Below are 24,945 nucleotides of genomic sequence, written 5' to 3' on the forward strand. Positions count from 1 at the left end.
ATCTTCCTGAACGACCGACCGCCTTCCAGACTGTCTTCTTCTTCTCGCTCCTCTCCTCCTCTTCATCAGTACTCTGCCATTTTCTTTCCGCTAGATCCAATCTGTATCAAACCGCTATTAGGAGTCGTCTTCTCTTCTCCCCGCAAGTCTGCGCTGAACCATCATCATGCGAGGCGAGGTATGCCCCTCCGGTTTATTTACCCCTGCTCCCCCGCACGTTCGCCCCTCCTGAACCACGACTTGGGATGGTCGGATCCCTGTCAACGTCCAAAACATCGACCACGGGCTTCTTTACTGCATGGAGATTCTGACATATCTTATCGCGGTATTCTAGGTTTGCCATATCCATATTGGCCAGGCTGGTACTCAGCTCGGTAACAGTGCCTGGGAACTGTGAGGACTCACCGCTTTTGTTCTGCTGACACTATCGCTTGTGATGGTCTTTGGGTGCAATTGTTTGGGCTAATAGACTTGCTTGCTGTGCAGGTATCTCCTAGAGCATGGTCTCAAGGCTGACGGTCGTCTCGATCCCGAGGTGCCTGAATCGCACAACAACGGAGGCTCTTTTGAAACCTTCTTTACTGAGACGAACAACGGCAAATACGTGCCTCGCTCTATCTTCGTTGATCTTGATCCATCGGTGCGTCGCACTTAGATCTGAGTCCAGGATCAGATGGAAGATGAACATCTAAGCTGACTGTAGTAGCCTATTGACGAGATCCGCACTGGCACTTACCGCCAGCTCTTCCACCCCGAACTCTTGGTCAGCGGAAAGGAAGATGCCGCCAATAACTGTGAGCCGAAGGTTGTCTTCGCAGGAAGAGTAAGGGCTAATACATGGCAGATGCTCGCGGTCATTATACCGTTGGCAAGGAACTCGTGGATAGCGTCGTTGATCGAGTTCGTCGCGTTGCCGGTAGGCTCCATCGCAGGCCGCTAACCGGACTGAATTTCTCATTAACTTTGAACAGACAACTGCAACTCGTTGCAGGGGTTCCTGATCTTCCACTCCTTTGGCGGCGGTACCGGTTCTGGCTTTGGTGCATTGCTCCTGGAGCGTCTTTCGGCCGAATATGGCAAGAAATCCAAGCTGGAGTTCTCCATCTACCCCTCGCCGCGCGTGTCGACTGCCGTCGTTGAGCCCTACAATGCCGTCTTGTCCACCCACAGCACTATTGAGAACTCGGACTGCACCTTTTTAGTTGACAACGAAGCTGTCTACGACATCTGCCGTCGCAACTTGGACATTCCCCGTCCTGGTTACGAGCACCTGAACCGTCTGATCGCTCAGGTGGTCAGCTCTATCACCTCGAGTCTCCGATTCGATGGCGCACTCAATGTCGACTTGACTGAGTTCCAGACAAATCTGGTGCCGTTCCCTCGTATCCACTATCCCCTGATCTCTTACGCGCCCGTAGTTTCGAGCAACCGCAGCTCCCATGAGAGCTTCAAGGTGCAGGATCTTACCTTCCAGTGTATGTGCATCATATCGTTTTCTTCTCTTCACTGGAAAATGTGGGACACATCACCATAACTGACTTATGCTGCAGGCTTTGAGCCCAACAACCAGATGGTCGTCTGCGATCCTCGTAACGGCAAGTACATGGCCGTTGCCCTTTTGTACCGTGGTGACGTCGTTCCCCGCGACTGCACTCAAGCTGTGGCCGCCCTCAAAGCAAAGGCATCTTTCAACCTGGTCGAATGGTGCCCCACCGGCTTCAAGCTGGGTATCAACTACCAGAAGCCAGTGCGTGTTCCCGGCAGCGAGTTGGCTCCCGTCGACCGCTCCGTCAGCATGCTGTCCAATACCACTTCTATTGCCGAGGCGTGGGGTCGTCTCGACCACAAGTTCGACCTCATGTACTCGAAGCGTGCCTTTGTGCACTGGTATGTGGGTGAAGGTATGGAGGAGGGCGAGTTCTCCGAGGCTCGTGAGGACCTTGCCGCATTGGAGAAGGACTATGAGGAGGTGGCCAGTGATGGTATGGAACCCGAGGAAGAAGGGGTCGAGTACTAATCGCCCTTTCTTGCTTTGTCCGCTCGCCATCATCCGATGAATCCGCTTCATGCTTCATGCTTCATGTATCTCTGTTTCTCCTGCCAACCTGTGACTGTATTCCATCCTTCCGCTTGCGACAACCCCTCTTGTTAATGCTTTTGCTAGCGTTGATCTTTAGTCTTTGAACTTTTTCCTGTAAAAACAGAAATAGGCAGATATCGCGAAGTAGTAGAAATAATCCAGTATGCCACCTTTTTGTCTATGTTCGTGAGGACGGTACAGGCTTAAACGAGAACTATTGTACAACTAGATAATATTACAGATGGGTTGTTACATCAAGTCATTCAGCCACACGGCAGTCGCGGAGGAGTTTTAAAGATCGCTCGTAAGTCCACATGGTGATGGCACTAGCTGGCGCGGCCTTGATCAAACTCACCGTCAGTCCCCGGTAGAGGCCCCGGACTCCCTGGGTGCGCACTATCATAGCGATGGTGCTAAATACGCCGCGGTATTCGGGGATATTGCGATGCACATACAGTGTGCGTGTGGGACCCTGGACCTGCAGTCGCTTTCGCACGAGGTCAAGCGGAAACACCCCAGTCTTGGCCAGAACACTGGCAATGACTCCCGCAGCGGCATCACCGGACCCAAACGGCATGTTCTCCCGCCCGGACAGCACCGGCCGCAACGATTCATAGGTCGCAAAAAACAGCCCCATGTACGGGACGATCTGACCAACCGCCGCACTGCAGCCCCGGAAGAACCCCGCCGGCCCTTCCTTCCGCGCAATGTCCTGCACCGACCCCAGCAGCGAGGTGTAGATGCGCTCGGTGCCCTGGGCCGCGAAGCGCGTTCGCAGCAGGTCAAGTGGGTACGTCGACGCCGTAGCTAGGCCGCCGGCTACAGCGCCCGAGACGAAGGATTCCAGCGCGGGCGGGAGACGGTGCGGGTCGAGTTGTGCGAGGAGTTGGGTTGTGGTGCGGTAGGCTGTGAACTGCAGGGCGCCGTAGCAGACGTACATGAGTTCGGCGGGGATGTTGCCTTTCCAGAGGCCCTGTTGTCAACATCCATTAGCTTGGCTTCTTGATGGTTCGGACGGCGATGAGAAAGCGCACTGTTATCCCCTCTTGCTTGATGATCGCCCTCATGGTGGAGAGGGTCCCCTTGTATACTGGACCGAGCACATCGCGGTGGGAGGCCGGATCGGAGAGGGAGTGGATCTGGAGCTGGAGGCGGATCTTGACGACGTCGAGAGGGGCGACGCAGAATCTGTTCAACAAGGGTAGTGGATTAGCTGCTGCGATTTCGATTCAGGGCTGTAGAGCAGATAGGTTGGACTCACCGCGAGACCAGCCCGGCGATTCCACCTGAGAGAACGACTTGACGTCGCGTGCCCTTTTCTCGTGTCAGTACTTGAATTGAAGGCTCAAGGACTCGATGTAAGGAGACTGCGGGACTCTGAGGCCGGACGTACCTCATCCTTGAGGTGTTCGCCCCCGGCCGACATGCATGTGATATGTGAAGCAATAGGCTTGGGCTTGGGATAGGCTGGACTGTCGGTGTCGGGGGTTTTCGGGGAACGTCAGCGCAGACTTGGTGACCAGGACGCTTTCATGAGATGGGATGGATTTCCTTAGCGGCGACTTTGTAGTGTTGCAGCAATGGATAAAAAGATTTTTAGGATGGATGAAGGGCTTGCACTCCGCTGATAAGCTGTGGATAAATCAGGATCTGGGGGGATGGAGACAGCATGATTCCTGTTGGGTAAACAATACGTAAAGGGAACGCTACCTTACCTACGGGTCATTTCCGTTACTGCTACTATGGTAGATACTGTTGCTACCTTTTCTCAGAGATACTGTCTGGAATTCTGGAATGCTTCGATTGTCAAGATAGACATTCTTGCTCAATACCTCGTGCTGGGTATAATTATACCACCAATGGCAGGGCTATCTATCGTGGCGTATGCAGTAGTGACTGACACAGCTGACCGGGCGGGTAGATTGAGGTGCTTGACCATTGATAACATCATGGAATCAATCTCAGCATCAGTACTCCGTAGCAGAGAATATCACCCTGCCTGCTCCTTGATGACGTATACGAAGCCAGACAGAAGCATCGCCATCTGTTTGTCAAGTCTCCAAAAGTGAGGAACTCAGTCGGTCTGTTAAGGCGGCAATCCACTAATCCGGATACGGTCTGTAACCTCGGCGTGGAAATTAGCAACACGCGACTCCGCGTTTGATGGATTGCATGACATTACTCCGTAAACATCAACATCCCCTCCCGGTTCTTCCATACATTGCTCAAGATCGCAGGTCATTGAAGCACCGCTGACGCACCATGAGCCGGGTTCTAACACCTCTCGTCCGGCTACCATGGCGGAGCATCCCTCTACGCCCATTCCTCGCCCGACGGAGCTATTCAACCCCATCTACGGAACAGGCACAGGAGCCAAAGACAGCCTACCCTGCCCTGAACGGAGTGATCTCAAAACATAGTTATACTGACTATGCTCAAGAATATCTGGGAAAGCCCGCTCCGGAAGGGGTCAGGCTGGTGAAAGCCAGACTGAGTGTCATGGTTGACGGAGAGATTCGGGGCTTCAGGTACATGCTCCTGCGCGATGCCTGTAAATGCAACCTCTGCGTAGACGAACATTCGAAACAACGCAAGTTCCGCACTACGGACATTCCTCCCTTAATTGTTCCTCGGGACGTTAAATGGGACGGCAAGGAGCTGCAGATAAAATGGTCGTCTGATATCGAGGGATGGGGCCCGGACCATGTGTCCAAGTATAATGCTACAATGCTTAAAGACCAGAGGGCCAACCCTCCCAGATCGGATACGGGCAAGATGAGGCGTCGGCTTTTCTGGGACAAGAAGACCATGCAAGAGGTTCAGCACTGGGTCTCGTACGAGGATTACATGAACGACGAAAAAGCATTCATCAGGTCTATGCGCCATCTAGCTCTGATGGGCATCATCTTCGTTAAGGATATCCCCGACTCGCGGGAAATGGTTGAGAAGATTGCAACCCGGATGGGACCCCTGCGAAACACCTTCTACGGACCGACCTGGGATGTCCGCAGCGTCCCCCAGGCGAAGAACGTCGCCTACACCAACGTCTCCCTCGGATTCCACATGGACCTCATGTACATGAACGAGCCCCCGGGCTTTCAGCTGCTACACTGCCTCGAGAACTCATGCGACGGGGGCGAGTCCCTCTTCGTGGACAGCTTCCGAGCTGCGGATCTATTGCGTTGGAGATCCCCAGAAGCCTTCAAAGATCTGAGCAAGCTGCACCTGAGCTACGAATACAACCACAAGGAACACGTCTACAACAACAGCTGGCCTGTATTGGAGATGGAAGACGGTGACCTGACGAAACAAATCGTCCACGTCAACTACTCGCCCCCCTTCCAAGCGCCGATTATCTCGGATGACCACATCCACAAGCACTGGAGTGAGTACAGGCGAGCTCTCGCGATGTTCGCGAGTGAAATCGAACGCGGTTACAACGTCTTCCAGCTTAAGTTGAACCCGGGCGAATGTGTCATCTTCGAGAATCGCCGAGTCCTCCACGCCCGTAACAAGTTCAACACCGAACAGGGTAAGCGGTGGCTGGCCGGCGCCTACGTCGACGAGGATGCCGTTCTTTCCACCTTCAGAACGTCTCGTAACGCCCATGCCCAGCTTTGGCATGAAACCCGTGTTCAAAGGCCCAGAAATGCGCCCAAGGCTGCCGCAGGGAAACAAGCTACCGCCAAAAATAACGAAACAGAGTAAACCAAATTCTTTCTTATATTTCGGACGCAAATTGAGCGATGTGGTTTTCAACAAGAAGAGGCATCCATCTTGAACTTGTGAGTTCGCTGCTATATAAGTATAAGCGCTCTGTGTATTGTAGCGGGTTATCAGACAATATTCAGCCTTCTGATACCTGCGCATGCTAAATTCCGCGGCGCAATCATGGTCGAGGCAAAGGATATAACTGTCAACACGGAAAAGGATTATATTCATCATTGCTAAATCTCAAAGTCTAACGAAGAGGGAATACATGGGAGTATAAAATAGTCTTCAAGGAAGTTTGTATCATGTACCAAGAGCACCTGTGGTATCTTCAAGCGGTAGCAGGAGCCTTGTTAACGGAGAACTGGCTCAGGAAATCGGGGTCGTTGTTGATCTCTTCCTTGACCTGTATCAGTAATATATCAGTTAGCAATGACTTTCCAGCCACAGAAGCGACGATGGAAGAACATACGATATCTAATCCACCGACGAGCTCCCCTTCAACCCACAACTGGGGAAATGTAGGCCAGTCCGCAAACTCCTTCAACCCCTGTCTGACGTCCTCATCGGCCAGAATATTAAAGAACCCGTACTTGACGCTCCTCTCCCGCAGGATCGCAACCAACTGACGACTGAACCCGCACTGCGGCGCACTGGGTGTACCCTTCATGAAGAGCATGACCGGCGCAGCCTTCACCAGCTCCGCCAACCGTGCAAACAGCGCCTCCTTGGACTGCTCGGGCGTCAATGCTTGAGTCGAGGGAGCGGGCGGTTGCGTAGCAGCCGCAGGGGCATCCTCGCGAGGTGTAGCCGTCAAAGGGGGAGGGATAGCGGTCTTGTTCGCGCCATCTGCGCCCGCGCCCGATCCAGCGCCCGCGTGCCGCTCGACCGCATCGCGCACCTTGACGGCGTCGCTGCCGCTAATGGATTCGAGGATCTGGCCGTTGCGGAGAAGGACCACGTAGGGCACTGCTGTGACGTTGTACTCTTCGGAGATGTCGGGGAGTTCTTCGGCGTTGATGCTCACGAAGGAGATGGTGGGCGGGGTGGTGACGGGGTGCTGGGAGGCGAGGGCGGAGAGAACGGCGCGCATCTGGGCGCAGGGAGCTGCCCATGGCGCATGGAAGTAGAGGACAAGCAAGGCCGATGGAGGGAGAGAGGAGGTGTGTGCCGAGAAGTCGGCGTCCGAGGTGATTTCGTTGAGTGTCGACATGGTGCTTGAGGGAGAATATCGCGGGGGCACTGTCGTGGGGTTAAATTGCGTGGTGGAGTAGACCTTTTGATAACGGGAGTTGATAGAGTAACAGCTAAGACGCGGACGAAAATCTATGAGCCTGTTTTCGAAGAAGAAGGGTCCCCAGGAGTAGGATGAGAAAGAAAGTAGATGCAATGTCCTCTCAAGTATACAAGGCGTTGGAGGTACGGAGGGGAAGAGTTGGGATGCACGAGACCGGAAGGCGAATTTTTGGCTTATCAGATCGGCCCAGACTTAGACGTACGTAAGGTACCTTACCGTTTCTTACGCTTCTGTTTGGTTCTGTTCCGCGGAGAAACCCTACCTACTACGGAGTAGTTGAGGATCAACCATAATCCGCCTGACGCCATCGCAATGAGTCAGCAAATGATATTTCTTCGTCCATTGTAATAATAATGAACCTCAGAGAGCATTACAAATCCCAATCAAAGATGAGAAGTACAACGTTAGCTTGACTTGATGGCCTCTTTTGCAGCAGGGCTTTTTTGGTCATTCAACAGCTCGAGGGACATTATCATCACGTGATCTGGTGCTTATTTATATTGTCTTGGATACTTATCATCACGTGGTCTCAAAAAGTCCATCCAATCCCTTCTGCTGAGCATTTTTGACAAACAACCAGCGAGGAGGGTTTCGAAAAACTGCTTTATGCCGAGTTCAGTTCTGTAATCTAAGACGGGTTATTCACAAAGAAAGACGAATGTCCTATATCATAAGTGTTTGCAACTGATCTAGCCACTAAATATCTGCCTTTGTTGGCCACCACCGGTCCAGATATGGCTGGAGCAAACAAGCGCAAGCGCAGAGAAGCCGAATGCTCAGATGATGAGGATCCAGTCGGACATCCTTCCGATAATACGAATGGCTTTGGAGTAGCCCAAACTCTATCACTTCTTCATGGTGCAAAGCCACAAGCGGCAGACGACAGCGGGATAGCTACTGTAGGTTCTGATGCGACACCTACAGAAGGAATCCATGATCAGACGAAAGATGGTGTATCTGTGCAAAGACCCACGAAAAAGAAGAGAGTTGACGGCGAAAAGACGAAATATCCTGTGCTTACATATGTGGAAGGTCGACTGCAATCCTCCATCCGCATCGCGGATCTCCAAAGTCTATTGCTTTACTGCTTCGCGGATGGCATCGCACCTCAGTGGATCTCCATCAAGCATTCAGGTCATATTAGAAAAATTGTCGTGTTGATGGTTCCCGGTTTGGAAATAGGGATGTTTGACGGAACACTCCCATTGGAACCTCAACCTGAAGATCAGGATGCTCGATCGACTCAAGCTCCCGACGCAGAGCAGAAAGACTCCGCTGGTGACAAGACGGCCGAAGAGGATGAGGACAAGGCCAACTTCCTTCGGTGGAAACAAGGCCTTCCGCTGGAAGATCGATCGCGCCGATTCAACCCCCGTCCTTTAACACGAGACAATCTTCCGGAACCATTACGACCACTAGCGGAAATGTTTCCACACATCTGGCCCGTCAGGGCCCCTGGGGACTCAAAGTACAACAAGGTTCATTCTCCTCTCCAAGCCATCCTACTCTCTTCTCTGCCAAAGAACAAAGACAGTGGGGGCAAGGGCCCCAAACCGCCTAAAGTGGACAAAAGCTACGTCCCTAAGCGTACACCTATCACAGCATTCATTAGCAGTGCTGATGATCTGCGTGAAAACGATTATGTCCTTCATCCGGCCCTCTTGCCAACTGAAAAGGAGAAGTTGGCGTTGGCGGAAAATCGCAAGAGAGCTGGCCAGTCCACCGAGGATGGCTGGGTCGATACACATGTCCCGAGCTTGGAAGCGGGACAAGTTCCTGAGCATGAGATTCAACAGGGCAGTGTAACAGCCGGTCGCGATATACTAGCACTGGATTGTGAGATGTGCATCACGGAAGGTGGTAAATCAGAACTTACACGTATCAGCTTGGTACGGTGGGACGGCGAAGTGGTGTTGGATGAGCTTGTGAAGCCACAGTTGCCCATCATCGACTACCTGACCCGCTTTTCCGGAATCACGAAAGAGAAATTGGATTCTGTCACTACCACTCTCGCCGACATTCAGCAAAAGCTACTTACTATTCTCACTCCGCGCACGGTGCTGGTGGGCCACTCGCTCAATTCCGACCTGAACGCTCTCAAGCTTACGCACCCCTTCATCGCTGACACCGCGATCGTCTATCCGCACCCTCGCGGACCACCACTCAAATGCAGCTTGAAATGGCTCACTCAGAAATATCTCGGGAAGGAAATCCAAAAGGGCCAAACTGGCCATGACTCCGTGGAGGACGCCCGTGCCGTGCTGGAGCTGGTGAAGCAAAAATGCGAAAAGGGCGAGCGATGGGGCACAAGCGATGCCTCGAACGAAAGCATCTTCCGGCGCCTTGGCCGTTCCCCGCGTCCAGGGAAAGCAACCACCTCTGGCGAAGGCCGTACAGGAGCCGTCGTGGACTGGGGCAACCCCGAGCGCGGATTCGGGTCGCAGGCGACCGTCGCGATCGGGTGCCAGAATGATGACGAAGTTGTCCAAGGCGTCTCCGCCGTCGTGAAAGGCGATCCCAGCAACCCATCTATTCCAGGAGGCGGAGTGGATTTCACCTGGGCCCGAATGCGAGAACTCGAGGTTCTCCGCGGGTGGTGCAATCGTCTACCCGATCCGAACAACGCCAACGAGTCTACGACGTTGGACCCTCCTCCCGAAGAAACCACCCCGACGGGTTCGGGTACAGTCGAGCCTACTGCCGCTGCTCGGGGTGCCCTGGCAGATACCGTAGCCCGCACAGTCGCTAACATCCAACGCATCTACGACTCCCTTCCACCTTGTACCCTGTTCATGGTATATTCGGGCACCGGGGACCCACGAGAAGTCAGCCGGTTACAGGCCATGCACAAAACTTTCCGGGAGGAGTTCAACTCGCGCAAACCGTGGGATGAGTTGACTGTTAAATGGACGGATGCGGAGGAACAGGCGTTGAAGAAGGCCTGTGAAAGGGCCAGGGAGGGCTGTGGGTTTATGTGTGTCAAATAGAGAATTCTCTCCTCGGGCTTGTCTGTGTCTTGCATATATGGCCTTCCTTGTTGGGTAGATGTCGGTTATCGTTGGTTTATTGAATGATGGGAGTCAGGATACCCAGACATTTTATTGAGGTTGATGAAGATAGATGAAGTACATGACATGAACATTTCTGCATTTGCCAACACTTGCAATGATATGTATAGTAAAGGCCTGCTTATAATCCTTTTTGAATAGTTGTCTAGAAATACATGACACGAACTGCACCCTACATTGTCACCGGCCTTCTTCAGTCTCCATTGCTTCCTCGCGTTGCATTGCTAAACGCGCCATCAAATCCCGCGCTGCTATCTTCGCCTTTCGTGTCTCGTCATCATTGTTAATACCTGAAGGCTTGATCTGCGTTGATGTCGGCAGATTCTCCTTCGTGGAGTCAATCTCATTATTCTGTGGTTGACTGCCTGCCTCTTTGTTTGAGTGTTGGGATATTTCCTCCGTCGTCATTGGCAGACTCTCTTCTGATGCGTTCTGATCCCCGTTCCTCGATGGGAAACTTCCGTTGCCAGACTGGCGCGCTGAAGGGGGCCTCGACTGACTGCGCAAGGTTCGTGAACGAGCGGAGCCCCGTTGCCTGGCCTCCAGTGCTTCGCTAGGGCTCGTGTTTAGTGGTATCTGTTCATTTTGACTAACTGTGCCAACGTTGCCATTTTGTTCGCTCAAGGGCGTCGGTTTGGGTGTCTGAGAAAAGTCCGGCTTGGCAGCCTGGCTGAATGATTTACGCGGTCGTCCTGGCCTTTTCTTCTCGGTGTTTCCCCGGGACGAAGGCCGGTCAGCCGAATGGGACATACGAGGCCGCTTGACCACAGCGGCCTGTTGCGTGTCCATTGTGCCTTGAGTGTCTTCGACCATGTTGTCGAAGTGTGGCGTATGTTGACGCGACCGAGTGACCTCAATGCGAAGTCTAGGCGACTCAGGTGGTATCAGGTGGCGCGTTGAGTCGGTTATGGCACGAACAGGCTCGGGATCTTTCAATGGAATTTTGACAGATTGAGCATGCATATCCGCGAGAGAAAAATCGCCGAATGTGTCATCTTCCTCATCGAACGAGTCCGCAATGGGCTCGGTGCGACCACTTGGGAACGAGTCAGGCCAGGGCCGTTTCCTACCAGCTTGAAGGAGCCCAGGACTCCGAACTTCTGGAATTACGGTCGTTTCCATGCCGAGAGTCGCAGTAGAGTGCCTTGTTGTCTGCTCCTCCATGTATCGATTCTTCAACTGGAGAGTCTGGATCTCCAACTTCAATGTCTCGATTTCTTCGGCTTTCGATTTGAGCTCCTTCAACACCGTCCTGATCATATCGAAATCGCTTCCGTGAGTACCGGAACTGTCAGAATGAAGGCGCCCAGGACCATTCAACTCTATCCGAAGTGATGTGAAGGAATGTTTCAATTCCGACATGGTATCGTGCAGGTTGTTAACGGAGTTGGAGATGTGATCAATGCTGACACCTTGATGCTGAATCTGCTGTTCCATCGACATGGTATTTCCGTCGACCTCGCAAGGACCGGAAGATATTAAAGCGCGACTGGTGGATGACTCTTTCGGAGTTGGACAGAGGAGACGTTCGAGGGAGCCGTCTTTAAAAAGGGGTTCAACCGTGCGCATGGTGACAATCTCCCTAAATGACACCTTGGATAGCTTCCAGAAGATATTAGGACTGTAGCCCAAGTTAGAAGGCGCACACTTGCACATGACCCTGCTTCTTGACTTTCGCACTCACCCATCGTCTAAAGCACACAGAACCCCCAGTTTCTGCTGACACAGCTTGCAAGCAATTTCCTGCAGGATACGTCCTCGCAAAAGGCTCATTTCAGAGTTCTGCGGCACCTGCTTCTTCTCCGTTGAGATCGAGATCCGGTGAAGTTCGACGCTCAGCCATCCTGTAGCGACGGCGTAAGAGTTGGACAGCCTGGCCCACTCATTTTCGAGCGCAGCTAGGGAGCTCGAACAGCGTGAGCACTGGCAGAGAATAGCAGGACGAGCGAGTTTGGACAGATCCATTCTAAAGATGACATTCAGCACAAGAACTGGCGACTGTCGAGAACAAAAGAATGGCAAGCCCACCTTGGGGTCTTGTAGTAGAGTGCCCACAGTGATCTCGAATGCTGAGTAAGGCGTTCCACTGACACGATGACGGGTCCAGCTATTCCTCTTCCGGTTCTCGATAAGGCTAGAACGCGTTTGGGGTGTTCCACTTTCATCATAGCGTTTCTACTCCTAACGGTCAATTTAATACCTACTAGTAATTAGTGGTTATATTACGGAGAGATATTCACTCCAATACCTTACTGTCTGGTCTCATCTGGATATTACAGTATGTGGCACTAAGGGCTTTCCGTTCATCCTCAGTTGCATTGGTTTCTATAATTCAAAATATCTTGTCATGCCTTCGTCGCTGGTGGAATGAAATGTTAATTTAACCACGGCACGAAAGTATTGTAGCATACCCTCCTTCCAAATTGACTCCGACTGACTCTCCAATGCTCTGAGGACGGATAGGTGTCAGGAGTCAGACATGGAAGTTGACCCCGCACGCTTCTGGTTCTTTCTGCCGCATCCGAGTGGGCGGGCACCGAATTAGGAGAAGATCAAAAGTCGCAACTCCGCATGGCTGCTTACCGATTGGACTAAATGCCTGAGCAGTTTCGATAAAAAGGCCTCAGATCCTCCTTGATGACCGCCGCTCTTCGCATTCTACGCCGGCAACTGCTTGCCTTCGGGTCACATTTCCCCGCTCAAAGGTTCGGACGCAATCGAGTATTAACCATGGCGAGCGCTTCAGCCAGTCTCGATGGGACCAATGGCAGGATCAGTAGTTGGCAAGGCGCTGGCGCAGCAGAATTCGACTTGCGAAGTGAGTTCATTGCAGTGCAGTGGAAGACACAAGGAACTAATATGGAAGCACACCCAAGGCGACACGATGACCAAGCCTACCCCGTCGATGCTCGAAGCAATTTGTCAGACTACCTTGTTGGACGACGTCTTGGAAGAGGATCCTGTGACAAATGACCTCCAAGCCTATGTTGCCGAACGGACCAACCATCAGAGCGCCTTACTCGTCATGTCGGGGACTATGGGCAATCAGGTTGCAATTCGGACACATCTCGTGCAGCCCCCCTACTCCGTTCTCTGTGATCATCGCTCTCACATCGTGTGCTACGAGGCCGGAGGCGTCAGCTCGCTGACTGGGGCCATGGTGCAACCTATCGTGCCTAGTAACGGTATTCACCTTACTCTGGAGGACATTCAAAAGCACGCAGTGCTCGACGAAGACGTACATTACTGTCCAACAAAGCTTATCAGCTTGGAGAATACCCTAGATGGCATGGTGATGCCTCTGGCCGAAGCTCGTCGGATTACAGAATGGGCTCATCAGAACGGAGTGAAGGTACATTTGGACGGCGCGAGACTCTGGGAAGCAGTGGTTTCTGGAGCCGGCAGCTTGCCAGAATATGCTGGCCTCTTCGACAGTGTGAGTCTATGCTTCTCCAAAGGCTTGGGCGCACCAATTGGGAGTATCATTGTCGGATCCAATGAATTCATCAAGAAGGCTCGTTGGTTTCGCAAATCCATCGGTGGCGGCGTTCGTCAAGCTGGAGTAATTGCTGCGGCTGCACGGGTGGCCCTTGATGAGACTTTCGGACCAGACCCCAACGGTCAGAAGGGTAAACTTCGAGAAACTCACATCAATGCTAAGAGAGTCGCCGAGATGTGGACTGCCCGTGGCGGCAAGTTACAACATCCAGTACATACAAACATGGTATGGCTGGACCTTGAATCCTCTGGTGTAGGTCCCAATGACCTGGCCGAGATCGGAAAGGAGATTGGTCTCAAATTACTCGGAGGCCGAATCGTTGTGCATTATCGTAAGTCCCATACAGCACCCAAGCAGCATTGATTGGTAGTTTCTGACTAGTCACAGAGGTTTCCGAGAGCGCGCTCAGCATATTGGAGCAGGTTTTCGATCGCGCTCTGAGTGGCGAATACCAGCGCAGCACAGATCAAAGTATTCCTTATGGAATGAAGCAGTGATAAAAACTTAGATACTTTTTTTTTTTTTTTTTCGTAATTGAGATCAGCACACTTTCAATCCAGCTTGTCGTAACCTAAAGACTTGTAAAAACAGAGTTGATGTGTCACATTGATGTTCCATGGATGACCCAGCCGCCAAATCACGAAGCAGTCCTATTGGACAGAGCTTCAATGGAGGGCCTCAGGAACTAGCCTTGTTGATGCCTTGTCGATGCCTGGGGCGTACTCGACTCCAAAATAAAGGCGGACCTTCACCCACAGCCTGGGAGCTTGTTTCTCGGACGACGACTTTTCTGCAGACAGCCTCCTGTCTCGTCCCTGTCGTTGGCTCCACCCCTATCAAGTGAAGGCCATCGCAGAACTCATAAGAACTTGATTGTGCAGTAAATGGCCGACGGGGAACAGCTGAGTGTGTGAGTTTCCGTGCAATGTCTCTGCGTGTGGCTGATCGCTGTTGTGGACTAACCATTGCCTATTGTACTTTAGACATAGCCCTCGTGCCTCAGATAGCCTCTCTCATACATAGCCTCTCATCGCCTTTTGACTCAATGGTCCCAGAAATCCATCCTTTCAATCTTCTGGATAAGAAATAACCCGCTTGTGATGAATAAGTGGATCGAGTGCAGTCTCGCATATCACTGTGCACCTGGTAGCCTACAAGGGATTTCAGTTTTTCTGGAATTCTAGATTCTATTTGCCTTGGGTGTCTCTTTCTTTATTCCTTGTCCTATCCGAATTCCCGCGTCTGTGGATTCGTTGCCTAGAAACACCCATTCGACGGGACCAGTCCTACATCGCCTGGAAAGAGCGTTTGGCCAGCCATATCTATTCGGGGCCCCCGAATCAGATTTTTTGGACACAATACTACTTTTTTGGTTTCAATTTCTGGATCTCCTGAAAGGTGAGAGGGCATTTCTCTCTCCTTAGGGAATGTGAGACGAAGTGCCAGGCTTCTAACATCGGCAGAAGCGTTTTATGAACTTGTATTGATTATTGGTTGGTTATGCAGACATAGTTCCCCACGCATCGGCTTTGATACCCCAGACAACCCAGTCTTGACAGTCTTTTCTTTTATAATTTGCGGTACCGAACCATTTCGCTCATTTTCTATTTCCTTCTTTTTCATTTTCTTTGTCTCTTTTGGGAGCAATCCTTCGTCATTCTAGATGGAGGCGACTCAGGAGTCGACTCAGCCATGTACAGATCCCCGCCGTATTGGTCGGAACAACTCTGGTCTGCTTGAGGACGATGTTTCAGACATCATCTGCATCTTGCATCCAACATCCCTTGCCGCCCATGAGGCAGTGGCCGCGACTGCTTCCCTTGCGCCTCAACACATCTTACAAAAAGATGAGTTGGAATACGAAGATCAGGATACCGCAGCTCTGGATATCGCTCTCAGACTATCCTCCAACGTCCGTAATATAAATTTAGGCTTTTGCTTTGGGCGCAACAGAAGCCGGTGCGACCTTCTTCTTGCCCCGGACGACAATGCGAAACGCATATCCAACACGCACTTCCGAATCCACCTCACCGGCGACGGAATTCTGATGCTGGAAGATCTCTCGACCAACGGCACCGTTGTAGACGATTGTCGTCTTCGCAAGAATCAAAAAGAGAACAGCCGCATGTTGACCAACGGCTCTGTCATACAAGTGTTGCGCGGCAACAACGCCTCTGATGAGGTAAGGTTCGTCGTCCGCATTCCGTCTCGGGATGGATATGCAATGCGATACACAGAGAATATGCTTCGTTACCTCGAACGAGTCCAGAGGCAACCAGCAGGTGCCATGCAGAAGAACCGTCAAGGCTCGGTGCGACCAAGTCTGGAATGGACAGTAGCCAATGCGTATGGAATGCACTGGACAGGTGGTAGCATGTACAATGTGACTGGCCAAATCGGAAAAGGAGCATTCGCAACTGTTTACAAGCTTGCCACAAAACAACACGGAGCCGTGTACGCCGCCAAGGAGCTCGACAAGAGGAGGTTCATGAAGAATGGGATTCTTGATCAGAAGGTCGACAATGAAATGAAAATCATGAAAGATCTGAAACATGTCAGTTTTGAAACCCTTTTATTTGGTGCAGGACTTTTAGGACTAATTACCACTCAAAACAGCCCAACATCGTACAATACATTGATCACCATGAACATGAAAGATGGATCTATATTATCATGGAATATGTACCTGGCGGGGAGCTTTCTACTTATCTTTCGACCCATGGCAAGATTCCTGAAGACATGGTCAAAACATTGGCCCGGCAACTCCTGCATGCATTGCAATATCTCCACAAACGCAGGATCACACATCGTGATATAAAGCCCGATAACATTCTGATCGCTTCGCTTGAGCCGCTGAAAGTGAAACTGTCGGACTTTGGACTGTCGAAGGTCGTTCAAGAGGAAACGTTCTTGAAGACCTTTTGTGGCACTTTGTTGTACTGTGCGCCGGAGGTGTATCCGGAATATGAGAACTATCGACGAGGCGAAGTCAGAAAAAGACGTCGATTGGGTGATCAGTAAGTCAACTTCTATCCATTGCGGGCATGGCTTATATTGAATCGTAGTCCTCCGAAAACGTCCCCATACGATCAGTCCGTCGATATGTGGTCATTCGGTGCGGTACTATTCCACATCCTTAGCGGTACACCTCCGTACACGGGTCGAGGCGACGACAGAGGGTCTCAGATGTTGCGGAATATCATGACTACCGAGCCTGATTATGACGTGCTGCGCAGAGAAGGTGTATCAGAGGCCGGTGTCGATTTTGTTAGGCGCCTTCTGAACCGTGACCCTCATGCACGACCGAAGGAAAGTGAATGCTTTCAACATCCGTGGATACGTGATGTGCCAGACGTTGACGAGTACGACGATAATGATATTCAACCCACGGACTTCGGGGCCCTGTCTGATATTGGTGAAGATCTGGAGAACGAGCTTGATGCGTCACAGATCTCGCTCAATGACAATCCAGAACCGGTTATTACCGGTGACGAAAGCCACGATTCCAACGATCTGGCACAATCCAAGAGGCCTAGGATTGACCATTTTCCTGCTGACATTCACTATCCATCACTCCCAAACATTGAAAGCTTCCCAGCTGCTCGGCCAATTCCTGAAACTACTCCGAGGCGCTTATTTGGCGAAATCACCTCTTCTGCCCTGCGCAGTTCCAATGTCTTTGGAGCCAGTATGAATGCCTTCGGCGGTGATGACCTTAGCGTTCATGACTTCGTTTCTTCAACCGGTGAGTCGATTATAAGCGACGGCAACAGCCTAAACTCTGTCCTTTCCCTTCCGGACAATCCCTTTGCTGGATCCGCGCCAAGCTTGATGGGAGCTGAGAATCTCGTTGGGCAGCTGAACATGAACTCGTGGCACCCTGGCACTTCGGCACACGGTCCCCCGGCGACCACCGAGCTGCCGGCTCTGAAGACTAGCGTGGATGAAGGAGTCGATGGAAGTCCTGGCCTGGAACACGACAAGGAAACACACCCGAGGACTGCGACACCGAAGGGAGCCAAATTCAGCCGCCGAATTGAGTTACCACTTCCCGATACCGCTAGTGAACGTTCCAGTCGGGAGGTCACCAGAGAAAATAGCAAAGCCCCCTGTGATAAACCCGAAGCGACTGCCGGTGAGGTTTTTGACATTGAATTGGCGGTCACGATCGACGCTCGAACGGGCCGACAAATCTCACATCCACCAGAAGACCTAGTGAGCGACAATATCTCAGCGGCCCTGCGACATGAGATGCCTACTGAAATTCCTCCGACCATCTCTCTCCACCGGCATGAACAGTCTCGTCCGCTTCTAGGAAAGCTTACTTCTCTCCCGGGATCGATATTCGACCTGACGATCCGCTTGGAAGATCGAATGACATCCTGGGGGCGCGGTCCTCAAGCAACCATCTGCCATCCTGACCCTATGGACACGCGGATTCCTGCATACGCACTGGAAGTGACTTTCTGGGCGCCGGCTATTGAGGCGCAGATCGCGGCAGGGCGCAACTGGATGGAGGTTCCTGGAGTAATGGCTATTCTTTCAACCAAGACTCGCAAGTGCATCTGGGTCAATGACACAGAACTGCGCCGTGGGTCAGAGGGAAGCAGCACTCGAGAGGGATTCCACTTTGGGAAACTGTACACCGGCGATATCATCACAGTCTACAGACATCGCAACAAGTTCTTGAAGTTTCAGTGCGAATTCTACCATGGAGACAGCGCACGCTCGCGACCGGAGGAGGAAAAGGGCTTCGTGGTGCGCAAGGTGTTGATGTCTAAGGAGGGCGCGGCTGCCAATCGACCGCCAGTGCGCAAAGACAACGATGGGGGGAAGAAGCACGGTCTGAATGTAAGATGAGAAAGGGCACTTGGGTTAGGTAGATTTTTGATGGTCGTCTGATTCTTTTTGGAGGATTTATTGCGCAGCTATTGTTAGCTATATTGTTAGCTGTTCTCTCTGTGGCTCTATTGTGGCACACCACCCTTCTGCGAGGTTTCTCATTGGGGATACCGCGGCAGAGGTCTGCATCTGAGTTGAGTATACGGTGGCATTGGATCGAAGTTCTGGGATATCCGTAAATGAGTTGAAGTGGGCAAAATGCTTACTGCTTCTCGATCATATTGACACATGAGAATGAATGGGTTCTTCTCCTGTATCCTGATGTACTATCTCTGCAGGTATGCCAAGCCACGCTCTTGTCGATCATCACTTTTGTAACGAATGAAGTCATAGGCACTATTCCTAAAGAGATAATTCAGGGTCCAATGAACTTACAATAAATGGGCGAGTATGGTAATTGTATGATAATTACCATTTACCTAATTGTAACACGATCTGTCGACAACGCAAGCTGCAAACTTCCATTGCTTCAACAGTCTAGGTAGTATGGAAGATTCCCATCTCTTAAATCACTCAAGGTCTATGTTATTCATCACGGATACCTTCTATTAGAATATGCCTTTCTTAATTATTGTCCTTTAGCTGTCATCCATACTAGTGACAAGAAGGGCTTAGATCTCGTTAATATTACGGTTCCCGATTTAATTTCCCGCCAAATGCAGACTCTCGAATCATGGCTTCCTCTTCTCATGGCTGTCCCATCATGTAATCTTATTTTTGATTAAATCTGTCGTCTGACTCTGTGGTCAATCCTCCGTATGTGAGACGGACCTCTTGACTGAACTATCTCTATCCGTCATGTCTCACAAGGACTCATCAACATGTCGCTGTCAACGTAGCATCAAACAATTATATTGTTATCGCTCATCTGTGCGCCTGTCTATCTTTAGGTTCCCCCGTCAACGTTCCACGGGTTCCCCAATTTAGTTCCTTAAATTCTTCGCTCTCGACGGAAACGGGCAGACCCGTTCACGGCAAAAGTCAGTCCCCTTTGTGGTTGAATGGCTACTATTCCATTTCCGTATTGATGATTCTCCCTTGTTATCTTTCTTTTGTTGTTTGCTTGTCAGATACTACTCCGTATCACTTCCTGGCCCTTGGCCACGTTTACTCCACCGAAGATCGACCTCCTGGACTGCTGTTCCTACTTCAACAGCGACGATCCTATTGAGTGCCCAGCAGTAACGATCACGGTCGCCTTCGTTCGTTGAGTTACGACAAGCCGGAAACCAGAGCCTCGTATGAGAATCTCCGCGCCGACGTTCCCGCCATTTTCAACTCCCCCGACGGCTTCGATACCCCATGTCCCTCTCTCGATCACCCTCTCCCCACCCGGGAGGAGGGTGGTCAAGTCCGGGTCTTACCCCCGGCAGCGGCACGTCAACCCCGCGCAGCGGTTTTCTTTCACCTAACTCACACGGTCCCAGCGGCATATCCTGGGCAGCGGCTCGAGCGAAGAGCGATGAAGTCCGAGGATATCCGTCATTCTCGACAAGGAATAACGGGTTTTTCTCCAGGTCGAAACGCAAGATCACGTCTAGCCTGCCTCGGTTTCGTATGAATGGTTCGGCGCGAAATGGATACGTTGACAAGGATGAATACTCTCGTGGCCAGAACTATTCCGGGACAGGGTTGCGATTCGGGTTCGCCAGGGGCTTGATGCGGAGGAGGCGGTCGCGGGCCATTCTGGCGCTGATTGTCCTTTTACTTGGGTATTTGTTCTTCTGGACAGGTACGCTGTGCGAAACAACATTTTAGCCTTGTATGTGAAGAGATTTGTTGACACTTGAGTTCTTGCAGCCATCGTTCAAAGTTACCGGCGATCATCCTTTGGCGGAGGGCGCAAGTTCGTGATCGTCCTACAATCCAATGTGGAAGGAGGGGTCATGGAGTGGAAGGGAGCGCGCGAATGGGCCCTCGAGCGCAACAGTATCTGGAACAAGAAGGAATACGCGAAGCGGTGGGGTTACGAATTGGAGATTGTCAACATGCTGGCGAAGAAGCGGTACTCGCATGAATGGCGGGAGAGTTGGGAGCGAGTGGATATCATCCGAGATGCTATGAGGAAGTATCCAAATGCGGAGTGGTCAGTTCAAGCCTTGCACGGGAAATTCACCTCTTCTGACTGATCGATGTAGGTTTTGGTGGTTGGACCTAAACACTTGGATCATGGAGTATTCTTATTCCCTGCAGGATCAGATCTTCGATCGGTTGGGCGCACTAACGTATCGCGATATCAACTTATACAACCCGCTGAACATCAGCCATCCCCCGACAGCACCTTACCTGGATGAAATATCCCGCTCAGCGGAAGGAGACGGGGATCCATCCTCTATCGATTTATTGCTGTCACAAGACTGCGGAGGCTTCAACTTGGGCTCATTCTTCATCAAACGCTCGCTGTGGTCTGATCGACTATTGGACATCTGGTGGGACCCTGTCATGTACGAGCAGAAGCACATGGACTGGGAGCACAAGGAACAGGATGCGCTGGAGTATCTGTACCGAAGTCAACCATGGATTCGCAGCAATGTCGCCTTTACGCCTCAGCGCTACATCAACTCATTCCCTCCCGGAGCTTGTGGTGAAGGCGGCGATCCCGACGTGCATTACTCCCAGAAGGAAAGAGACTTCATGGTGAATATGGCCGGGTGTCAGTTCGGCCGAGACTGCTGGGGGGAGATGTACCAATATCGCGAGCTCAGCAAGAAGCTCAACCGCACGCGCTGGCAGCGTTTGAAGGATGAACTGGGCGCACTTTACAACAGACTATTGACCAAGGAGGACAAGCCGCAAGAGCAACAGCAATGAATCTAACAGTTTCTTTCATGCAATTTCGCCCCTTCGTTTCACTGCATACGATGACTTCATGAGTTATCTCTCCTTGAGCAATTATATCTCCTATACCGCTCAATCTATGACTTGACTGCTTTCTTGGATTGGTCTGCTTTGCATCGCGGCTGTAGCCTCTGAGGCGTCTCTGGTTACGAGGATGTTTGATTTGGCGTGGCGCTTGGTGCTTTCCGATTCATATCAGTCTACTACTATAGAATGAACCTAATTGTATTGTTTGAGATGCCAGATGGTGCATCGAAATTTAGAAGCTCACTATGTCAAAATAATCAAGAGGGTCGAGAATCTGCCTTACCGCCTTAGAAAATGCACAATAAGCATATCTCGCCCGCCATACATCTCACCGCCTACAAGTCAGCCAATCACATTATCCCAATTCCCCAATCCCATTCCGCCGACGACATCCATGAAAAGGCATAAGAATCACCCCGACAAGCCCATAACCAGCTAAATCGGCTCCTCCCAGCGCAGCGGACCTCACATCCCTCCCACAGAACCAATCCTCCTCCGACCGCCTCGAAGAAAACAAAAGAAAAAGTATCAACATGCCCACCCCCGAATCCGCCGCGTTCCTGGCTAAGAAGCCCACCGTGCCCCCGACATACGAAGGCGTCGACTTCGAGGACAACGTCGCCCTGCACAATGCCCGTGACGCCATTATCCGTGAACAGTGGGTGCGCAGTATGATGTCCCGGCTTGTCGGCGAGGAATTGGGCAAGTGTTATGCTCGTGAGGGGGTAAACCATCTGGAGAAGTGTGGGAAGTTGAGGGGTGAGTAACTCGCCTTTCCCTAGGTCCTGTCGTGACCTGTCGGGGAGCTCTTTTGGTGTCCTCCGGAGGAGTTGTAGTGGCATCGCTAATTGGTTACTCTCTGCAGAGAAATATTTCGAGCTTCTCAAGGAGCGCAAGGTCAAGGGTTATCTGTTCCAGGAGAAGAACTATTTTGCGGGCGAGGGGGAGAAGTCGGCGTGAGCGATATGCTTTGGGTTTGTGTGTTTTAGCTTTGCAGTGAATCAATGGGTGTCATCTGTTTTCCTTGTCTTCGGTTGAGGGTGGTGGTAGGGCTACTCATTGCCGGAGAGGCCTGGGCATTGGGTCAAGAGTAGGATGGGCAGGGGATTGTTGAGATAGATGGATTGTATTGTTTTTTGTTCGGGTTTCCTGTACATATATCTTGACACTGACACCATTGCAATACATCATTACATGTACCTTCAAGGTTGGAGCTATTCAGTCTTCCACGAAGGCATGGCTCTTGGAGTGCTTCTACGCTTGGGAGCAAGTGTGTATACAAAATACATTGAACGTCATCGTATTCTTGAACTGAGAAGGGTATCGTCAATAATAAGTGCTTTCGCTTCGCTCAGGAAACGCTCCTGGCGCAACCCCCGCCGGACCAGTAAACTCGTCGTCACTGTCATCCACGTCAATGCGTGGCTCGTAATCATCCTCTGCTGGCGGTGCACGCATTCGCACGAGTTGTTCCTCGTCCAGGGACGGGAGCTTATAAGGACCAGGCGGGGAATGAATGTCCCGACCGGACGGCAGGTTGGCTAAGAGGTCCGTCGATGGTGGAATGAGTTGCGTGTTGATCTATCGATCTGTCAAAGACTTGCCTTGCTCAAGGACTGCAGAAATAACTTACCGTATCGTTCATCCTCTCCCACTTTGTCTCCAGCATTTCAATCACACGACACTCTTCCTCTCTGCCTGCATCATCGCCAGGGTCAAGCTCACCCTTCGCGGCGCGGTCTTTGCCGCCAGAGTCCTTTTCCAACCTTCGCTCCTCTCGTCGCTCAGCCCATTCCTTCTTCAATCTAGAAAACCCCCCTTTACTCTTGGCTGAAGCTTCTTTCTCCCCCTGAGGGGCACTTCTCAGGCCCAACGCGCCTTTCGCTGCCCGCAGCCAGGCAATCCCCTCCCCGATCTTCCCCGCAAGCTCCGCATCAACACCGAAAAACCGACATGCTCGAGCCCGCGCAACACGGCCCAGAACCCGCGCATAGCCGACGACATCTTCGTCAATTCCGGTCTTGCCATGCGCGCCAACCGCTCCCATGCCAGCAGCCGCCTGCTCCGCGTACTCGGCCGCACGAACGCACAGGCGCGCAAAGAGCAGCGCACGCACCTTGGGGATCTCCGGCGCCCGCACCATCCAGTCCTTATCGTTCGGGTTTCGAGCCTGTATGCAAGCGGTGACATAGGAGTCGTCTTTCAACACAGCTAGGAGAGTTGCTTCGGCCAACGCGAGTGACGAGAGCGCCGCCTGAGCCGCCGGGTCCAGGTCGGGTACGGCAGTGGCCGTGCCTGTCTGGCGTCCTGCGCCTGTAAACGAGGGCGAGGACGCGAGTAGGGAGTGCACTGCGCTCGCTTGTAGGAGGTATTTCGTGGCGGTCTGGACGGCCGCGGTGCGCTGTTCTGGGGTTGGAGTGGTAGGGGCGTAGAGAGAGCGGAGGACGCCTGAGCGAGCCAAGCTGCTCAGCACGTAGCCTAGTGTCGTGAGGACAAACGCGATCTCAAAGTCGATCCCTTGTCCGCGGACTCGGCCGTTTGTGGGTCGGCTTTTCAGCGACAACGGGGAAGAGGTTAATGTAGCGCGCCATTCCGTTTCGATCTCGCTGTGGAGAGTGACGTCGATTTCTTCACCACCCGTGCTGCTTCCAGTTTCGACAGGTCTGCCGCTCAACCCATGCGAGATAGCAGCGAGGTACGGTAGGTAGTCGTTCAGCGCGCCGAGGACTGTGATGAGATGGGCATCTCGTTGCGGACTGTGGGGTAGTCTTTTGTGAGCCTTGAGGGCGAGGCGCAGTGCATGCCGAGCGGTAGACGCAGCCTGGGGTAAAGATGGATGTGTGCTAGATGATAGAAATGTCTGAAAGGAAAGATGCGAGGTGGTGGGGAGAGCAAAGGCATAAACCATGATGCTAGAGTTATATCACTGTAATGCGGAGGTTGAAGATGGCGGAGATGAGGAAGCGAAAGGATGAGCCGTTGATGTCACCGCTAGGCCAAGAGTTGTCTCCATAGCACAGCCTATTGCACAGATAGTCTACAAGTCTAAAGCATGCATTTGTGATGGGCTCAACATTGTCTCCCTGGCTACTGCCAATATAAGAGCATTTTGGTATTTAGCTTGACTCCATGGCTAAGTACATGATCTAGATATAAGCTATCTCTGGTTGCTGAACACTTGCGTAACCACGGATTGACCTGCCAGAAAGATTTCATGATTCCGCAAGATCATAGTATATTCTGGAGCGAGACAAGTCGTATTGTCAACCCCCGTCGGGTCGTTTGCCTGGCCAAGGCTAGGATCTTGACCTCGATCGTGACGGCAGATCAGTCGCCGCCCCAGGTGCAGATTGGGCCGGACAGCAAGCATGGGCCTGATCCCGATTTCGTTCAGCTTTCATACTGAAATCTAACTGAGTCGCAAGACGCGATGTGGAGGTGGACTTCGAAGACTCTGAGCTGGTTGAGTTTTGCCCTTGGTGGTCGGTGGTGGCCCCATTTTTGGTGAACCTCTTATCGAGGT

At 51.9% G+C, this 24,945-nt stretch overlaps 11 protein-coding genes across 11 annotated transcripts; 7 read left to right on the forward strand and 4 right to left on the reverse strand.

Moving 5' to 3' along the window:
* Positions 1 to 166: 166 nt before the first annotated feature.
* On the forward strand, positions 167 to 2,017 carry Aspvir_000326 (tubulin alpha chain; the record flags this gene model as incomplete). The annotated part of the gene is made up of 7 exons (XM_043265463.1): positions 167 to 178; positions 335 to 393; positions 487 to 640; positions 707 to 794; positions 845 to 916; positions 972 to 1,475; positions 1,551 to 2,017. 7 exons carry the CDS (start codon positions 167 to 169, stop codon positions 2,015 to 2,017), a joined length of 1,356 nt encoding a protein of 451 aa, XP_043121398.1.
* A 322-nt stretch (positions 2,018 to 2,339) lies between these two features.
* Aspvir_000327 (thiamine transporter TPC1) lies at positions 2,340 to 3,506 on the reverse strand (the record flags this gene model as incomplete). The annotated part of the gene is made up of 4 exons (XM_043265464.1): positions 2,340 to 3,053; positions 3,115 to 3,268; positions 3,342 to 3,394; positions 3,474 to 3,506. 4 exons carry the CDS (start codon positions 3,504 to 3,506, stop codon positions 2,340 to 2,342), a joined length of 954 nt encoding a protein of 317 aa, XP_043121399.1.
* Positions 3,507 to 4,342: 836 nt separating this feature from the next.
* Positions 4,343 to 5,788, forward strand: Aspvir_000328 (putative Gamma-butyrobetaine hydroxylase subfamily; the record flags this gene model as incomplete). The annotated part of the gene is made up of 1 exon (XM_043265465.1): positions 4,343 to 5,788. One exon carries the CDS (start codon positions 4,343 to 4,345, stop codon positions 5,786 to 5,788), a length of 1,446 nt encoding a protein of 481 aa, XP_043121400.1.
* A 334-nt stretch (positions 5,789 to 6,122) lies between these two features.
* Aspvir_000329 (PICOT family protein) lies at positions 6,123 to 7,004 on the reverse strand (the record flags this gene model as incomplete). The annotated part of the gene is made up of 2 exons (XM_043265466.1): positions 6,123 to 6,197; positions 6,264 to 7,004. 2 exons carry the CDS (start codon positions 7,002 to 7,004, stop codon positions 6,123 to 6,125), a joined length of 816 nt encoding a protein of 271 aa, XP_043121401.1.
* Positions 7,005 to 7,822: 818 nt separating this feature from the next.
* On the forward strand, positions 7,823 to 10,075 carry Aspvir_000330 (RNA exonuclease; the record flags this gene model as incomplete). The annotated part of the gene is made up of 1 exon (XM_043265467.1): positions 7,823 to 10,075. The coding sequence occupies one exon, from the start codon at positions 7,823 to 7,825 to the stop codon at positions 10,073 to 10,075; it is 2,253 nt and encodes a 750-aa protein (XP_043121402.1).
* A 261-nt stretch (positions 10,076 to 10,336) lies between these two features.
* Positions 10,337 to 12,121, reverse strand: Aspvir_000331 (uncharacterized protein; the record flags this gene model as incomplete). The annotated part of the gene is made up of 2 exons (XM_043265468.1): positions 10,337 to 11,777; positions 11,841 to 12,121. The coding sequence occupies 2 exons, from the start codon at positions 12,119 to 12,121 to the stop codon at positions 10,337 to 10,339; spliced, it is 1,722 nt and encodes a 573-aa protein (XP_043121403.1).
* A 765-nt stretch (positions 12,122 to 12,886) lies between these two features.
* Positions 12,887 to 14,152, forward strand: Aspvir_000332 (threonine aldolase GLY1; the record flags this gene model as incomplete). Its single annotated transcript, XM_043265469.1, has 3 exons — positions 12,887 to 12,974; positions 13,033 to 13,986; positions 14,043 to 14,152. 3 exons carry the CDS (start codon positions 12,887 to 12,889, stop codon positions 14,150 to 14,152), a joined length of 1,152 nt encoding a protein of 383 aa, XP_043121404.1.
* Positions 14,153 to 15,318: 1,166 nt separating this feature from the next.
* On the forward strand, positions 15,319 to 18,515 carry Aspvir_000333 (serine/threonine-protein kinase; the record flags this gene model as incomplete). The annotated part of the gene is made up of 3 exons (XM_043265470.1): positions 15,319 to 16,209; positions 16,272 to 16,672; positions 16,721 to 18,515. 3 exons carry the CDS (start codon positions 15,319 to 15,321, stop codon positions 18,513 to 18,515), a joined length of 3,087 nt encoding a protein of 1,028 aa, XP_043121405.1.
* A 1,344-nt stretch (positions 18,516 to 19,859) lies between these two features.
* On the forward strand, positions 19,860 to 21,368 carry Aspvir_000334 (putative alpha-1,6-mannosyltransferase subunit; the record flags this gene model as incomplete). The annotated part of the gene is made up of 3 exons (XM_043265471.1): positions 19,860 to 20,289; positions 20,358 to 20,643; positions 20,696 to 21,368. 3 exons carry the CDS (start codon positions 19,860 to 19,862, stop codon positions 21,366 to 21,368), a joined length of 1,389 nt encoding a protein of 462 aa, XP_043121406.1.
* Positions 21,369 to 21,955: 587 nt separating this feature from the next.
* Positions 21,956 to 22,382, forward strand: Aspvir_000335 (putative NADH-ubiquinone oxidoreductase 12 kda subunit; the record flags this gene model as incomplete). Its single annotated transcript, XM_043265472.1, has 2 exons — positions 21,956 to 22,181; positions 22,288 to 22,382. 2 exons carry the CDS (start codon positions 21,956 to 21,958, stop codon positions 22,380 to 22,382), a joined length of 321 nt encoding a protein of 106 aa, XP_043121407.1.
* A 366-nt stretch (positions 22,383 to 22,748) lies between these two features.
* On the reverse strand, positions 22,749 to 24,330 carry Aspvir_000336 (pH-signaling protein PalC; the record flags this gene model as incomplete). The annotated part of the gene is made up of 2 exons (XM_043265473.1): positions 22,749 to 23,003; positions 23,056 to 24,330. 2 exons carry the CDS (start codon positions 24,328 to 24,330, stop codon positions 22,749 to 22,751), a joined length of 1,530 nt encoding a protein of 509 aa, XP_043121408.1.
* Positions 24,331 to 24,945: the final 615 nt, after the last annotated feature.

The sequence above is a fragment of the Aspergillus viridinutans genome (assembly GCF_018404265.1).
Source record: "Aspergillus viridinutans IFM 47045 DNA, scaffold_1, whole genome shotgun sequence".
Classification (NCBI taxonomy): domain Eukaryota; kingdom Fungi; phylum Ascomycota; class Eurotiomycetes; order Eurotiales; family Aspergillaceae; genus Aspergillus; species Aspergillus viridinutans.